The 17,635-nt window shown below is 51.0% G+C and overlaps 2 protein-coding genes across 11 annotated transcripts; both read right to left on the bottom strand.

Moving 5' to 3' along the window:
* Positions 1–82: 82 nt before the first annotated feature.
* On the bottom strand, positions 83–8,901 carry LOC122365252 (flocculation protein FLO11-like). Of its 2 annotated transcripts, XM_043336282.1 has the most exons (4): positions 8,703–8,901; positions 5,353–7,548; positions 3,832–4,056; positions 83–3,095 (listed from the first exon to the last, which is right to left on the bottom strand). In XM_043336282.1, exons 2-4 carry the CDS (start codon positions 7,504–7,506, stop codon positions 1,227–1,229), a joined length of 4,248 nt encoding a protein of 1,415 aa, XP_043192217.1. In that variant the 5' UTR covers positions 7,507–7,548; positions 8,703–8,901; the 3' UTR covers positions 83–1,226. The 2 variants fall into 2 exon arrangements, with proteins under 2 accessions (XP_043192217.1, XP_043192218.1); XM_043336283.1 differs by lacking the exon at positions 3,832–4,056 and having other exon boundaries at positions 8,703–8,885.
* An 863-nt stretch (positions 8,902–9,764) lies between these two features.
* On the bottom strand, positions 9,765–17,542 carry LOC122365248 (synaptophysin-like protein 2). Of its 9 annotated transcripts, none has more exons than XM_043336276.1 (6): positions 17,514–17,542; positions 16,700–16,790; positions 14,091–14,221; positions 12,037–12,238; positions 11,175–11,366; positions 9,765–10,845 (listed from the first exon to the last, which is right to left on the bottom strand). In XM_043336276.1, exons 2-6 carry the CDS (start codon positions 16,760–16,762, stop codon positions 10,723–10,725), a joined length of 711 nt encoding a protein of 236 aa, XP_043192211.1. In that variant the 5' UTR covers positions 16,763–16,790; positions 17,514–17,542; the 3' UTR covers positions 9,765–10,722. The 9 variants fall into 9 exon arrangements, with proteins under 9 accessions (XP_043192211.1, XP_043192210.1, XP_043192212.1 ...); XM_043336275.1 differs by having other exon boundaries at positions 17,475–17,537; XM_043336277.1 differs by lacking the exon at positions 17,514–17,542 and adding an exon at positions 17,427–17,496.
* Positions 17,543–17,635: the final 93 nt, after the last annotated feature.

Raw genomic sequence — 17,635 nt, 5'->3', positions numbered from 1 at the left:
AAATCCCACTTATCAACATCCGCCATAGGTTTCCAGAGTTTTCGCAAGACAGTAGGTATCACGGAGCGCTGAAACAATTACATTCATCTTGATGTTTATTAAAATTTGATTGTGTAACAAAAATAATATCAACTATTGCGTGTCCCTCAACATTAGCAAGGCTATGGCTGAGCGAACGAACTAAAAAACAAGGAATAAAAATGAGTGAACAGAACATTAATACTGGAGTAACTACAACACGTCTAATCAAGCGAGATTCTCGGCGTCTTTGGTATTGCAAAAACATATTTACAGCCCCGAACGTAAAAGCGCAAATGCAATCAACGATGTACTAGGCTAGCGTGATGTCTTTTCTAATGTCATCGATTGTTCCTATACGATCTTTGGGATCACAAATCATGGCAGGTCTACGGCCTAGCAGCTCTCAAGTCTCACAAGCTACCTCTTTGCAACAAGCGTGCACTAGAATTTGGAATGGCGAACAAGCACATCTACGGTGCTACTGTTCTAATCACAGCTAAAATATCCTCAGATTACGTCATCCGTGCTTGTGCAGTGCACCTCTCAACCCGAATCCCGCCTCGACTCTTACATCCATTAGGCAGGTCCGGTACATCATTCCATGGGAAAACGTCCCGCGCACCAAGGAAGACACTCACTTGGACGGTACCGTTGGCGAAAGGCCGGATTACACGCGACAACAGGAACCCCGGCCGCCAAACGCCACTGAGCGACGAATGACCGTCGCCAGATAGAGCACAACTCCCCGCGAGGAACCACACGCGGACACACCCGCCCGTCACCGCTAACAGAGCCACTAGTGAAAACCCTGTGCGCTATTGGTAAAACTCATGGACACGCACCACTGAGATTAACGCGAGATTCCCCAGTCGGCACACTTTTGGCAGCGTTCAGCACACACACACACACACGTTACTGTATGAAATGGACCCGATGTCATGGAAGACAGAGGCAGATTCCAAATGCCCAATCAACCCTGCTGCTTTTGCACGGTATAGCTGCGTGCGTAATTCATCACAACACTCTACTCTGTTCCTTTACCATTTCATCTTACACTTCAGATCCAAGGTTTGCCTCTTCTCTATCCAGATTTCCGCACCAAATGCCATCTCCAGCAACACCGACAAATCATATGTCGGTTTTGACACTCCGGTAAAGACGCTTCACCTGTCGTCGACGAAGTCCCCTCTGCCGCTGACGACGCTCTATCTGTCAGCCACGACGATCTGCGTCTGCACCTGGTCGGCCGACACCGTCTGCCGGTAGGTCTCTGTCGATCCGCTGTTCAGGTTCGTATTCGTACACGTCACCGTGCACTGGCCATCCTGACTGGCACACGTCTCCACCTGGGTCTCGAACCCGCGCTCGCAGGAGACCTCGAACAGACGCACACGGCTGCCGTCCGAACGCGTCGTCTCAGAACTGGTGATACAGGGCGATCCCTCACGACCTCGGCGGTCTCTCGGACCGGTCACCGTCGCCAGGGTCGGCTCATCGTCACTCTCACCGCTCTCAGAGACATGCAGAGGCGTCAGAGGATCGGTGAGCTCATCATCCAGATCGGCCATTCCGTCTAGCTCATCAGCTCCCAGTCCCAGCGCGGGGAGGTCGTCCAGCTCACTTCCTGCCGCACTGCTCGGTAATTCCATACTCAGCGGCGACGCCCGCCCGCCGTCGTCCAGACACGCAGCGTAAGGCGGCGGATGCAGCGGTGGTGAGGGCGGAGGATCGGGTAGATCCTGCTCTAGGAGTTGTAAGTGGGGCGGAGGAGCGTCCGGACTTGCAAGATCATCATCATAGTAGCACCGCTCGTCATCAGAAGCAGCCGGGCAGGGTGACTCGGGCGGGGAGGGCAGAGGTTCGTCCGGCGGCGTCGGCGCAGAGAATTCGAGCACCTCGGCGCGGAAGGTGACGTTTAGTCGGTGGCCGGCCGCGCCGCTGTTTGGGGTACCAGATGAGAGAGACGACACGGCTGGTGGTTCGGGCTGCGCTCCTGCAGGTTTGTGCGGGGTGGATGTCACCGCCGAGACGGTAGCGGCAGAGGAAGCTGGTTGATCGCGGTCTGAGTTTTGCTCAGCAGGGGTTTCCGACGTTTCCTCCGCCCGACGCGAGGCTCCCGGAGACGTGTACGGTACACGAGTCACTGTGGCGGCGCCGGCGGGGCGCTGGAATGGCCGCGGCTGACCAAGCAGCAGAGCTCGACTCGCAGTCGGGGATGAAGTGTCCATAGGCGGCGCGCCGGCCGATGGGGCAGCCGGCGCCGGCGGGTCGCGCACCAACATCAGAGCCGGGTTCAGTTTCACACCCTGCGGTAGTCTCAGCGCACTGTCCGACTGACTGTGCGACGTGCTGCCACCGCCGCAGCGACCGCTGAAGAACTCGCGCCGCGCCGCGAAGTTCTGTTTACTGTAGGAGACCATCTGCTCGTCACTGGAGATGGTCGACTGTGCCGTGCTGCTGCGGACCGTCTGAGTGGTAGCCTGACTGGTGCTCACGTGGTGGCTGTGGTTGGGCACGGAGCCAGAGGTACCGTTAGTCATCTGACCGCTGCTGGTCTGCGTAGGCTCTGTGCTGCTGGTCTGTGTGGGTTCCGAGCTGCTGGTCTGAGTGGGTTCCGTGCTGGTCTGGGTCTGCCCGTTACTGCCGCTGCCGTTACTGGTAAACACGTGTCCGCCGTTACCACTGGTGCTGGTGCTGCTGGGAGCAGTTCCCGAGCTGCTGTTCCGGCCGGGCCCGTTACTGCTGCTACTCTCTGTCGGCCAGCGGCCGGTCCGCTGCCCGGAGGTGGTCTGGCTCGCTGTGTCGGTGACGGCCGCCGACGCCTGCACCTCCATCTCCCGCCGGCGCCACGGGCCGGCCGCCGACGGGCCGGGACCGGCGGCGCCGGCGCCGGGCCGGCCGCGGGTCACTCCGCGCGGGTCGGAGATCAGAGGCGCCAGGCGCGGCAGGGAGCGCGTGCCGCGGTCGGCGCCGCGCGCCTCCGCTGAGCCGTAGGATCGGGCGGGGGCGGGACGGAGGTGGTCGGGACGGCGGCGGTCGGCAGCCGGACGCGGCACCGTCACGGGTGAGTTGTTCTGAAACGACGCACGGAAGCGCGGGTCATGCCGGCGAATTAGGCGCGCTAAATCACCACGATGAGCCGGATGCGAAGCTATGCGAATGCTAGTGGTCAGGCTATGAAATTAAACAGCAACCAAACTGAATTAGCGACTCCAAACCAAGTTAGTCAAACTCATCAAACACATTCCGTTGCATTGCAAGCAGTTTTCAGACTGTTATCTGCAAATAAAGTATCCGATACAGGAATCACTACAATACCCTGAAATTAATTACGACGGTTAAAATATCAAATAATTGGCTACAGGTTAACACATTTAAGGGTTTAATGGTTACCAGGAACGAAATGGACTAAAAAGACTAAATGGACCGGTCTTGGGAGTGCAACAAATGGATGCAGTGCAAAGGAAACAGAGTGAACGACATGCGTGTAAAGCCTGCGGTTTACTCACACAAATAACCAAACCGGACGAGGGTTATTCGGCGAAAGAGCGATTTGCATGTAACTTGGGTTGGTATAGCGAACGCTGTGCAGAAAAGCTGAACGTATCGAGCATTTTTGGGCACGTAAGGAGTTGAATTTAACCGAGATAAAACGAGTCGAGGATAAAAGGACTTGTGCCGTAAAATAAGGACAAGATGATGAGCTCAAATCAGGGAAAACATGAGAAACACATCTTATGACAGGAGAAACACAATGATTTATCATTCATCAATGACTGACAGGGAGGTGCGATTGACGACGGATCGGACCTGGACGGTGCGGGCGGCGGCCGCTGGCCGCGGCTGGGGAGCGGCGGCCGCAGCTGAGGAGGGCGGCGGCCGGGACCGGTCGGCCGGGGCCCTCTCCTGGCCGCCGGCCGTCTGGGAGTGGCCGTGCAGCGGCGGAAACAGGTGGTCCATGTCCAGCTGGGCCATCAGCTGACCCAGACTGCACACCAACGGCGGACTGGGACTGAACCGGGGAGGACGCGGCGCCTGCGAGCCACCCCGGGCAGAGGTCAGACAGGCGACGGTGGGAGGGCACGGGTGGCTACGGAACCGGCAACAGAGGTCAGAGAACGATCAATCAGGGGAGAATGCCAGGGACAGAGGTCGGCAAACGGTCGCTGGAGGGTAAAGGGAGGGGGCTGTGAACAGGGATCAGAGGTCAGGAAACACTCACAGCCACTAGAAAAGACATGGAGCTTTAAGTGGGCATTTGTCAACATGAGTCAAAGGTGACGACGAAACCGCTGGGGGAAAACAAAGCGGAAAGACGCGGGGGAGGAATGTGAAGTATGTGCAAAGGTCAGACAACAAACTCGGCTTGCGGAAGGAACAGAAGGAAGACGGGGGACAACTGATATAAACAAACCAGCAAGATAATGACAATGACGGCAAAAACAACGGACGCTGTAGCGACACAATCAAAATGAGTAAGGAAAACGGTATGCAAATGAACCAGGATATTATTCAGGACAAACAAATGACAACATTGCTAACACGGTTAGGTGCGATTAAGTGGCAGATCAGGCAAAAATGGAGCCAGCATGCGGACATTAGTTGTCGCCACGTTAATGCTTGGTTACGTGCCAGGGAAGGTAGATCACATGCGCTTCACATACCTACCGTGGGTTAGGTAGCTAATAACTGCAGAATGCTTAGTACCTACCTGCGGCGCATGCTCAGCTCAGATGCAAAGTACTTACCAATCGACGGTCAACCGGGTGCAGATAAGTACAGATGAGTGTGTACTGAGTAACAGTGCAGCTAGAGCTACACTGACCAGCTAGTCGGGATTTTATCTAAAATTGTTAGATGGTATGCTGGCGCTTTTGACAATAATAAATTGGTCATTTACCAACATGAAAAAGTAAATGACCTTCCTTTCTACATTCATATTAAATTAACTGGATGATAATGATAAAATAACTCCAGTACTAAGAACCTATACCTAAACAATTATACTTTGAAAATTGCACTGTCATATCCAGCACTCACCTTTTTTATTATGTCTAGCTAACTACGGTCTGCAAGCTGTGTGCATGCACTGGTACCTATACATTGAAGGAAAAACGAACTCAAAGAATGATGGGCGAAGGATTTCAGTGCGAGATTTAGCACGAAGACGCGGTGCAGGGACCAAAGGATAGTCGTGATCGAAAAGCCACCGGTGACATCCTCGTGTGTCGTCCTTCCCGCCTTCAACCGTGCCCCCAGCGCAGACCTCTCCACCACCCTCGGTGCCTCGGCCGCAACCCTATCTCCGGCGACCGCCCTCCACTCCGGTACCTGTCCGTCCAAGCTGACGCTGTGCTGACGCGGCGAGCCGATCCTCCTGCGACCGGCAGGCGGCGTGTCCCCGTCCCACTCCGCCGGCGGCCAGGGCGAGGCGGCAGTGCCGTTCGCACACGCCGCCTGCCGACGGTTCAGGGAACACGATGAGCCGTGACGAGTGAGACGGTGGCTGGCAGGTTTGATGGCGGTCGCCTCCTTCCAGCTGGAGGTCGGGCTGGGTTGTCGGGTCTGCCAGGTGGCACTCCGAAGGTGCATACGGGGTGTGGCCGTCCGGCGCAGACCCGTGTACGGGTCGGTGTCGGCGTCGTCAGTAGCAGCGGCGGCGGCATTTGAGGTTCCGGTAGTGAAGACAGAGGTGCGATGCTCAGAGTAGGACGTGTCCAGAGTGCGCGCCTGACGCGACGGCTCGCGGCCGGCCGGCGGACGCAATGCGTCGGGAGACAGCGTGCGGGAGAGCCGCGCAGGGGTCACGTGTCGCGGCGGCGCCGGCGCCGGCGGCTTCAGACGGCGACCCGTGGAGGCTGGCGTGGCCGGGCGACTGGCAGGAGTCATGGGTCGACTGGCAGGGGTCACAGGTCGAGCCAGCGGGGTCTGACCGACCGGGGCAGATGAGACCTTCGATCGACTCCTCTGTACGCCGTCGCGGAGGTTCGTCAACATGAACTTGGCTTCGTCCAGGTGTAGATCTCTCTTCTGCGGGTCGGCACGCAGGCCCAGTTCCAGCACGTCTCGTAGGATGACCGGGCAGAGCTCGGGACTGATCGCCAGCGCGCAGCCGCCGACCGCAGCCTGCTCGCTGATCTCATCCACACCGAGACCGTCCCACGGCACCTCGCCGTGGATCAGCTCCCAAATGAGCGTACAGAACGAGTACGTGTCGGCCATTTCGGTGGGGACACCGTCCCGGAGTACCTCGGGTGCCAGCCAGTTGTAGAGCGCTCCCTCGGCGCGGCAGGCCAGCAGCCGTTTCTGCGGCCGAGGCGGGCCAGAGGATACTTGTAGAGCGTGTTCCAAACAGCCGAGTTTGGCGTGTGCGGGCGTGAGCAGCTGCACCGCGTGTGAGGTGACGGCGCAGTGCAGCCAGCGCGCCGCGTGCATGAACTGCAGCGCGGCGCACACTTGCAGCAGCAGTTCGGCAGCGGCGGTGTGCGCCAGTCGCAGCCCGCACGTGTACCGGCAGTGGTGCAGAGAGCCGAGCGGCACGCGCTCAAACACGAGCGTCACCGCGTCCAGGTTCTCCGACGGGCAGACAGCCATCAGCAGAAGCAGACCCGGGTGGTGAAGCCGCCGCGCCGACTCCAGTTCGGCAATCAGCAGGTCTTTCTGAGCGCCTGGCGGAGGGCGTTCCACCATCCGGCGCACGGACACGGGCGTGCCCAGGAACATACGCGCTGCCATCTCCGTGTAGGCGCCGAGTGGGTAGCCGCGTGCGCCCCGGTCCGGCTCCAGGCTTCGCTCAGTGGCCAGGGGGAGGACGGCCAAGGCGCCGGGACCCGCCTCGCCGCCTCCGTAGTACACTGCGCCGAAACCCACCGACTGAACCGAGCGAGCCAGCTCAGCGAGGTCCACCTCATCCGCGGCAGCGGCGGCGGCGCGGCGCGGGGTCTCGCGAGGCATCAGCCGACGCAGTAGGGTGCGCACACCACCGGTCCCGGCAGAAAAGCTGTTGGAGCGTTCCACTAGCATGTCCCGACCGCTGGGTGTCAGCGCCGCCAGCCGCGCCGTCTCGATCAGCTGCAGCACGCGCCGGCGCCGCAGCGGGTCCGGCTGGAGACGCGCCCAGTCGGCCGGTCGCCGCCCGGCCAGGTCGTGCAGGCGCAGGTCTCCGCCACACTCGAGCAGTCGGCGCAGCACGCGCAGTCGGCCAGCGTAGCACGCGCCGTGGACGGCCGTGTAGCCGCCGTCGCAGCGCGCGTTGGGGTCGGCGCCGCGCCGCAGCAGCTCACCGACGGCGGCGCGGCGCGCGCTGAATGCTGCGCAGAACAGCGGCGTCTGGCCCGCTGTGTTGACGGCGTCCGGGCGGCAGCCGCGCGCTAGGACGCGGCGTACGCGGCGCGGCTGGTCGGCGAGCACGGCGCGGTGCAGCTGAGCCACCAGCGGGTCAGAGCTGGTCGGCTCGCCCAGCTCGGCCGGCGCCCCCGCCTCCATTGCAGCGGTCACAGGCACCTACGAGTATGTTGTGCTGGCAGACTGTGGGAGGAAAGGACTTTCAATTACAAGAATTTTAGATCCACAAGACAAAAAGCATCAGCAATAGCCTGAAGCATTGATAAGGCCTGAAGGCACATATGGCAGTAAGCTTGCTTGAGTAAATAGATAATCCATTGTCAAATTAAAAAAGAAAAGAAAATAGCATTTAATTATATATGCTGCCTCCTGGATGTGGATTGAGAGCATCTACATCTGATTTCCTTTTTCAAATAATGCCACAAAATACTAAGCTCTAGTTTTAGCTGAAAGAAATACTAACGTGCTCAAATTTGAAACATAGGTAAAATTTGGAATGATTTGTTTGAATGGTAAATAAATACTCTGATATATATCAAAGTATAGCTTACATTAACTTACATTTCAATGACCTGTACGATTAGCACTAGCAAAATATAATTCACAATAAAAAAATAGCTGAATCAGAATGTTTGAATGGATGGATTGATGGAGCCAGGGCCCATGCTAGGCAGTTTGTTTGTTTGTTGGGGGTTAGGGGCGCGCCGACTACGAGGTCATTTTGCACCCATCCATGCTAAGCAGACCTTGCTGCATATACCCCAACCCCTACCATCTGATCACATGTTTCCACATATCAGGATTTTAAATGCCAAAGGTTTAAGTGCCCTTTAAAGCCCACATGGCCTGTCCCGCTCAACTGACTTCAACTGGCTGCAGCTGCTTGCTGCTCCCACCAACCTCAAACCATCCCTGTCAGGAGTCTCAAATATCAAGTGCCATACGGCCTGAACCTCAAACCTAGGCTCTCACTTCCGGGAGTAGTGAGACTGTACCAGCTGAGCTATGGGACAGGCCAACTCAAATCAACATGCTTATGAATGCACAACTGACATTGAAATTTGGAATGAATGGATGTTTCTCACATTTTAATTTGAACTCACAGTTCAAAGAGATGGGCTCAATATTTAAATTAAAATGCTTTTGTGAATCAGAATGGCCACTGATGACTGAAAAATCACAAGAATATTAGTGGCATTTCATCAATTGTTAAAATTAACTGTCTCATCAATAGTTATGTAATTGGACACACAATAAATAGACCCAGGACCCAATCACATCTACATGCATCCCATGATTTTAATCTACTTTGAGGCAATATATAGGTAGGTACCTACCGTAAAAGCAGTTTCATCACGTTTCCCTTTGTAAAATGCTGAAATGAGCAAAATGAGCTAAGAAATTCCAAACAAGTGTTCCGAAAATTAATCTACATCAATTCAATAACAAATCTGATGGGTAAAACCGGCAAAATATCGCAAATTCACATTTTTGCCGCACGCGGCAAAATCACAGTCGCTGAAAACTGCTAAATGCATCTGCAGTTGTAGCGCCACCTGGCGGTCTGTTGTTAATTTTAGATAAAAATTGTTTTTATTTCCAATGACAAGTTTTGTTTTTAGCACGTTTGTAGTATATATTCATCGTAATATGTTTTGTATTGGTTTAATGAGCAAAATTGATATTATTACAAAAAAAAAATTCTAAATTTAAAGAAAAAATACTTCTTTACCGCTAGGCACATCGTAATAGTTACATTCCCGACAACTGTGAACCTGCAAAACTAGCCGGTATGCATTACTCACCTCGGTGCTAACTGCTAATGGCAGAGCTCAAAGGTTAATGAGGGATGACACCAAATTGGTGTTCCGTTACTCCACGAACCGTGAAACGCAATCTTTCGTACAGCCTGTTGCCGACCCTCGCTTCTTCACTCAAGTACCGTTAGCGCGACCCGAGCCTTCGAGGTCGTGGCCGCTTTGACACCTCTACTGGCTCGAGCCTCAAACCCTGAGGTCGAGTCCGCTCGCTTTTGATCGCTCGTGGAAGATGTATGTAGCACCTACCTACATATGAAGGTTATGGTATGGCAGCAGCGTCCTACAAACAGGAATCAGAACGAGGGTACAAAACACAAGCTACATCACGAGAGGGTGCCCCAAGCTGGTCCCATGATGGACGTCCCAGCTGGTGTCGCCACCAAGCGGCAGTACTTCCAATCACTGAAACCCCCGACAGGATCTGCAGAGGACAGGTCCAGACTTTTTTGGGGGAGGGGGGGGGGGCAATAAGAATAAATGACGGTGTATAAATTACAAGCATAAATTACAAGAACATTCACATTTATGATAGGACCCGTTCCCGGCGTGCTTGGTTGGCAAAATACCTAGAAGAATGACTGGCACGAAAATAGCGTTTATTATACTCAGTAGTAGGTACGGGCTAATATAGTCAATGTGGCGTTACATTTTGCTCAACACTGGCACTGGTTATTGGACGTTTCCCGTAGCACACCACGAATAGGGACATAGGCGGGGACAGCCCGGTTCCAAACGAACAACAACGCCCACAAACAATCGCTCAGTGGCAGTTACAGTTTATGCAAAGCCCTTGTGTTACATCGTGCTACGTTGACTATTTGTTCGCAGCAATGTACAGATCCTGACGATTACGATACTGCTGAAATGAATAGATTCCCAGCAGACTAGACTCTGGCCATGAGAAAAGCCAAAATACCCAACCCGAAAGCTCACAAATATGGAAGTGGCACGCACAGCAAGTTTGAAACACACCACGCGTCGATTATGAGAAGCTCCGTGCGCGGCATCGGACACAAGATGTGCGCACGGATTGCATCTACACGGAGCGCCAACACCGATACACAAATTTTCAGCTGTAACAAAATAACACTTTCAACCTTTTCACTGCAGGCACGGCACTAGACGACACCCCACAACACCCACCGAACACCGCGGTTGTCTTCGTAATAATAACTTAACCGAACTGAGTGCGCGGGGACACGGCAATCCCATAACGCGCACAAGACTGACTGTGGATATGAATCACTTTCCGGACATTTTCCGATCAAATTTTAACGAGACGCATCCCTCAAGCCCTACACCGTTAGTACGGTCCCAGCCACTCGTCGTCACTTGGCTCCACTGTCGCGTCCTCCGACCACCCAGCCGGCAAACGTAAGCCCTCGGTTAACACACAGCGCGCCTCGGGTAGCTTCCTGGGCACAGCTCACCTCACGGCACCTCTCACTGCCCAGCACCGCTCCAGAAACGAACCCCGCCAGTCGGGCGGGCCCCGCTGGTCGGTGAGTAGACGCGTCTCCGTGCTTCGGCGGACCCACTAGATGTTACCGACGTCGCCGGCGGGCGGGGCGGCCTGCTGGTTACCCCGGAACCACGGCGTCTCCTTGTAGAGGAACCACATGTTGGACGCCCACAGGAACGTGTTCAGGAAACCAAACAGCTGTGGAGCGGACGGAAATACATGGCTCGGTCATTGTGATCTGATTTTAAAGTGACGACTCATCCTGAATTATACAAAGCACTTTAGTGTGGCTTTAACGAATTTTCCGCAACACATTTCAACAGCAGGTTTTCGCAAGCCGAGCAAACTCAACACAGAAGTCCTGTGATGAGCCCAAAAACATTAGAACAATGTTGTATAAATGTACTTTCTCTTCAAGAGTTCGGCATTTAGAAGCTTGTGACTGCGGCCTATCGTAAGCATTAATCGTAATCCAAAGTCCTCTGTTTCTCCTTCAAGACAAGATATCCAGGCCGGCTTCAACTCACCAGTGAGATATTCAGCTTTCCGAAGGAGCCCTTGAAGTCGCCGCTCTCGAATGTGCAGGTGACGTTGCCCTTGCACACCTGGTCCATCCAGACCTCTGGGTTGCAGCCGTCCTTTAGGGTGCCGGCGCCGGCCGCCCACGCCGAGGCGGCGCACAGCCACAGGAAGGCCAGCAGGCCGTGAAGCAGGAAATCCTGCCGGATCGCGAGCGTCAGAAAACGCCGAGATATGGACCCCTTAAACCGTCAGAGGGCGAGGAGATATCAGGGACCCGGAAGGGTACTAAACAATTTAGACACTTCTTCATCAGAAATGATTTTGCTTCGAACGCAATATGCGTTGGCTAGGGGAAGAGGAATAACAGAAGACGCTGTTTCCCATCCTAAACACTGTCCGTATGTCGTACAATATCATGTTACGATAGCGGAACAGCTACACATAATCCACATCTTACAACTGACTCACCGGTGAACCAAGCCCTGATTCACTGATTAGATATCGCTCGAAGCCGCAGAGCGTCACTGAAACACCGTCGTTACTAAACACTTGAACTCTAAACCAGTCTTGCTTTACCCTCATATCAACCGTCCTTTTTCTTCTGTCAATGTTTATAGCAAAATCATTTATTCCGGTAAATCCAAAAGATAGCTGCCTTTCCTTTGCCTTTCTTTCCTTTTTTGCCTACCATTGCGTTGTAAAATACGTAGTTTGAAGTGTGAAGGAATAGCTTCACGTTGCAAATGCATACAAATTCAGATCGGAATCACGCCATAAATATAACGCGGTACAATGAGCATAAAATTACCACCTCAACCCGGACCCGTCCCACACCCACGCCTCCCTCGTGCGCAACAACCGACTCACCGCGGTGGGGAGCGAGTCGCTCTCCGAGTAGCGCTCTCCGTATAGGGTGTATCCGGCCAGCGCGGCCATCGAGTACAGCATGCAGATGACGCCGATGGCCACGAAAAACTCGGCGTCCGATGAGGTGTCCGTCTGAAAGTGGAACCGGCCTTCGACTGCCGGCTGGGTGCACAGCTGCTTCTCTTGTATCACGGTGTCCAGCCTGGCGGCAAATGGGCGATAAAATAAACATTACCATTAGTATCGAGTATGGCGCGACATTCGATGCCCCATTGTATTTGCGCGGATAAATTATAGCTTATTTCATAAGTAACAAAGACTGAGAGGCTCAACGATGTCTTTTCTGATCTATTATTTAACCCTATTAGTAGCAGGCTCCTGGCTACCCCTATTAGTGGCGGGGGGGGGGGCTGTTTACGACCCCCCCCCCCCCTTGATATCTCGAGATCTAACGGGCCGATTTTCAAAATTCAAACGGCATTCGATTTCGCTCAACGTGATCTACATTTCTAAAAAATAAAAATTAAAAAAATGTCAATAGGGGGAAGAGGGGGGTAAAAACGGGCAAATTGCAGATACATTTTAGACTGTTTATCACGGCCAGGTTTCTGAACCAATCTTAACGCAACTTTTGCCGACCGATAGAGAATGAACCAGGAATTCACATGGATCCTAAAAATATGCATTTTCAAAAATCATAGGCGGATACAGATCATTGAGATTGGGGGTACACAAAAAGTATAGTTAATAAGGTTTTTGTTGGTACTGTTTCTAAAAAGGGTGGTATAAATGGTCTTGTTATGTTACAATTTTCTTATGAGAGAACGACTACAATTGTATTGGTCATGCATAGGCGGTGTCAGGGCACCTATGTTGGGAGGTAAAACATAACCCCCCCTTTTTGGACGCCTGGATCCGCCTATTAGAGCAAAAACGTGTCAAAAGAGGATGCACAATAACTTTGTATATGTTATCACATGATACATTTCATTCACTGTTTGTAAAACTGGTGCATACAGTCATAATACATCAGCATCGTGATCTTCGCCCAAATGACTCGCTTCACGAATAGGACCCCCCAATGCCCAGTGCTCTGGAGCCGCCCCTGGTAAAGTTATGAACTTGAAATTTTCAGGGAATGTGCCCAATTTAGTTTTAGGAAAAGTCAGAAAATTTCAGCATCGTAGCTTCAGCGGTTTCGGAGATATTCCCGAAAAACCTGAGGGGTGGATGAAAACAACCCCCTGCCACTAATAGGGTTAAGTACGAATATTCAAAGTTCAAGTAAGAATAAAGAAAGTTCACGTACGAATATACAAAGTTCCAAAGGTATTTTAGGCCAACGAAAGTAAAACAAGCAATAACGATCCGCTGATTCTATGAAAGAGTAGGTAGCTTAGAGTTCAAACCAACATGTGCCTTTGTTCATAAAATATCTGGAGTAGCTAACTACGCTTGTTTTCGAATCGTCCATCATTGATCCGTAGGTCGCTCGGATCCAAGCCCTCCACAGAGCTTCTGGCCCGAAATCTCCAGTTATACGAGTCCCGGCATCGATCCCGATTCGGGGCGCGCTGGCCAGACCGCCACAGAGGTCCAACTGGGCGACGGGGCCGGTACAGACAACACTCCAATCGATACGGGTGACCGCCGGGCGGTGACAGCTGAACCAATCATCCCGACCGGCCCGGACGGCCGGACGGGCGTGCCGCATCTCTCGGCCGTAAATATTATATGTCGGTGCGCAAAGTCGGTCTGACAGTGTGACTGATTGTGTGCCGACTGCCGGACGATATGGATTTCCACGCCGAGCTTTTGGCTTCGGTGAACGGTTCAACAACCCATCATGTCTACATGCGAGGCGTGTAACTTGTTCTGGTGGTGGTATTCTGATCCGTTCGTCCATTCGTCGCCGTACGTCGGTTCTAACCGCCTGACTTGCCTGCCAATCTGTCTGGCTTGCCTACCATTCGTGTACCTGTGACCCATCCCGTCTTTTTATCGTCTGTCTTGTTTGCCTTGTATGATTACCTGTCTTTAACGGAGTCGCCTACCTGAACGGGTAGCTGACCTCCTGTCGCACCACGGTAGCGCCAGTGTCGTTGCACGGCGGCTTGATGCTGGCGTGAAATGTGAAGTACGTAGAGAAACTGGTAGTGGTCGCGAACGCCAGAATCGCGAAAAACTGCCGGAAAGGAATGACAGTGAAAGGTCGGACAAAACTGTAAACACATGCACACATTTGAGATTGAACAAACTTACAAAGAAAGGGAGGAAAACAATGATAAGCTCTGCTGTATTGCCGCAAAAGGATTACACTGTAAAACATGTCAACTAATTTCCTAGTTATCCACTTATCCAGCCACTTTTCACTAACAAAATGCAAGTAGGTAGACTTGAAGCCTACTCGCATTTTCTTAGTGAAAAGTGAAGTCTACTCGCATTTTGTTAGTGAAAAGTGGCCGGATAACTATAATAGGAAATTCGTAAACATTTATTTTTTACAATGTAAGAGCATTCAGACGACACCAATGGGTGTGCACCGTGCGCACAACGAACGAACACCGAGTACCGGTAATGTCACGAACAACACACTACTCCACGGATAAGGAATGTAATTGGACACGACTGGCCGGCTGAATCGTTACAGTGATGTGCAAGGATTACGTGTCAAAATAATCATCCACGAAAATAGCATAACAAGTAGGTATAGTAGATTATATTATCGACGACACGGCTTATAGGAACACATTTGCTTTTCGTAGTCAGGTATCGTGAACGCTCTAATCAGCACGAAAATGCAAAACACATTTAGCTAAAGGATTTTTTTTTCTTATTCAGCGGGATTCGTGTTTGAAATGGTAGCCCTTACATAGGCAACTATCAGAACTCGGCTTTCCGCACAGTCAGCACAGTGTGCGCCACCGATTCAACTTGATGCCGTGGTCGGATGATAACGTTTACGACTTTCGCTCAATACCGCACGGAATGAAGAGGCTGCTTCAAACTCTGTGGTGATTTATTTGGTTAACGGCGACAATGAAGCGTGAAACCGATTGCAACGTGAAACGTGCAACTGAGACCTAAAATGTTTAATAGCCGGAGACCAGATAAAGTCGTTCATATTGCAGATACTGCCCGCAGACTTCCGCCAAGACATGCAGGACATGCAAGACCTGCAGGGCTTGGCCACGGGCATGGGGATCGGTCCAGAAAACAATCCTGGCAAATTACAGGCACAGTATTTTTCGGAAATTGCACGCGACAAAACATAGGGATGTGCAGTGTGCACTTGCAGTGCGGTTCGACGTGGAACGAATTTAAGAAGCCGTACAATGTCGGTGTTGTGGCTTATTACACCGGTCTTTACGGCTTGTGTTTGAAATGTGATACGGCTGATAGCGAGAGTTAGAAATCGACAGCACGACAATGGTACAGTGGATTGGGACCTGGTGTAGGAACGAACCACGAACGACAAAGAAACAGAACGCCGCCGTCCGGACCAGCGGCATGCAAGTGCACACAGTGCGCATTCACTATGTACTGCAGTCATATGTCATAGAGACATAGAAGTCACACTTAAAACACATTAATACAGCATACAGTAATAGTCAAATTATAAAGAAGCCATTTCATTTTTAGCCTTTTCATCAAATTCTCAAGTAGGGGAGAGGCGGGAGAATTGGGACGCAGGAGAATAGGGACACGCCAATATTTAGAAAATGGGCAGCATCCTTGCACGATTTTTGCCTTTACCAGTTGATTCGATGTGTCATGCAACGATCGGAAGCCTCAGCAACCCTTTTGTGTCCGTCGGTTGGGCTGTGCTGGCTGAACACCAAAAAACTTGTTTTTTCGAGTGTTATTCTGAGTTGTCTGTGTATTGCACAAGACAAACTATCCTTCTTTCAAGATGTTACAATGCTAGCTAAACGCCGTCTTTATGCGATTGCTAGTTTGCATGAACACGCTCTGTAACTGACAAAGACAAAAAATACATGATTTGATATGTCGGTGATGTGGGAGAATTGGGACACCAAATGGTGAAAATGGTAAAAGGGAACAAAAAGATGCGTATTTACCTTCATATTTTGGACGGGGTCGCAGCTGCGCCCCCTAACCATAAATACATCAAAGCGAAGACCAAAAAGTCTTAAACTGTGCATTTTATGGGAACGTCGTGATCGTGAAAGACAAACCCGGCCTTAACGAAGCAGATAGGGTGAATATAAGTTCCAGCGTATCAATTGATTTCATAGACACAGGCAGATCAATAATTCGGAATAAAAATGTTGTCCCAATACCTCATTTTTATGTGTCCCAATTCAGCCTCGTGTCTGTCCCTTTTCTCCTGCGGGTGTCCCTCCCCAAAATGTGTGTTTTTGTTTTTCTCCACACATAACCACACCACAGCATAAGCTCGGTTTTTTAGGATGGTATGTTGCAGATAAATGGCCTATCTTTTATTGGTGCTGCACAAAACAGCTTGGCATCAATACTTTTCAAATAATACCTCAGTAGATATGACTTGAGAAATAAGTCCCAATTCTCCCGCCTCTCCCCTATCACATTTATAATATAGTTTTTCTTATCAACATAATTGTAATGTGAAGATACATTAAAAAATTAATGAAAATGCATACATTTAAAACAATATACTTACAAATTGAAGGACCTTCATGAAGCCCTTGGGCTCCTTTACTGCATCAAGGTTTAGTTGAACCATTTTTGCTGTCTTCTAAAGTCCCACAAGTCTGAAACACATGTTTTAACATGAAACAAACAAATTTCAGTACCTTTATCTAATATGTGTGTATAACAAAATGCTAACAGAAGGCAAGTGTAGGATGGATACTTTGATGTTCCCATACGCCGAGATATCCCTTTAGCATTATCCTAGCCGTGCGGTAAACATTTGCACGTGATCTTTCCTGCACTATTTTCCGTCACGGGTTGATGACCTACAATTCTGGTGATTTTTTGATAAAAATCTTAAAAAGGTGATTTCAATAATTAAATTGTGAGTTTCTGAATAGATATTAAACGACGTATGGGAAATATCTTACTGAACTTGCTCTGGGAAGAAAAATGGAAACCAAGGTCCATTTTTATGGACCATAATGATAATGGACCTCCATGATCTTATGAATATGAATCTCACATTTCTTTGTAACTTTAATGTCAATGCAAATGTTGATTGAAAATGTTCGAAGATCATCAATACTTCAATAGGTTGAGGTAGGTATTTATGTACTTCGAAGATCGACCTTGCCTCGACTCTGAATTTCAGCAGCCAAAATGCAATTCTGATTACAAGAATTATATTCTACAATTACAATCAGCCTACGCTAAACAAACTGCGCTTATGGTGATTGAGTCGACCTACCTACCTAATCATGTAATTAATGTAATTATTTCCCGTCTCACACAACACGCACCGTCCACCGAATCGCCGGAATGATCACAAAAGTACCGACCGACATCGCCATGTTCGACACAATAAAGTGAAATATCGTAGCAGTAATCCTTCATATGGCAGCAAATAACATACAGTGAAATGTGCGCAGCATAGACAAAAATGATTCAAAGTTATATCTGT

The sequence above is a fragment of the Amphibalanus amphitrite genome, unplaced genomic scaffold (genome assembly GCF_019059575.1).
Source record: "Amphibalanus amphitrite isolate SeventyFive unplaced genomic scaffold, NRLGWU_Aamphi_draft 000725F_arrow, whole genome shotgun sequence".
Taxonomy (NCBI): Eukaryota; Metazoa; Arthropoda; class Thecostraca; order Balanomorpha; family Balanidae; genus Amphibalanus; species Amphibalanus amphitrite.
This window is presented reverse-complemented; position numbering and strand designations above follow the sequence as displayed.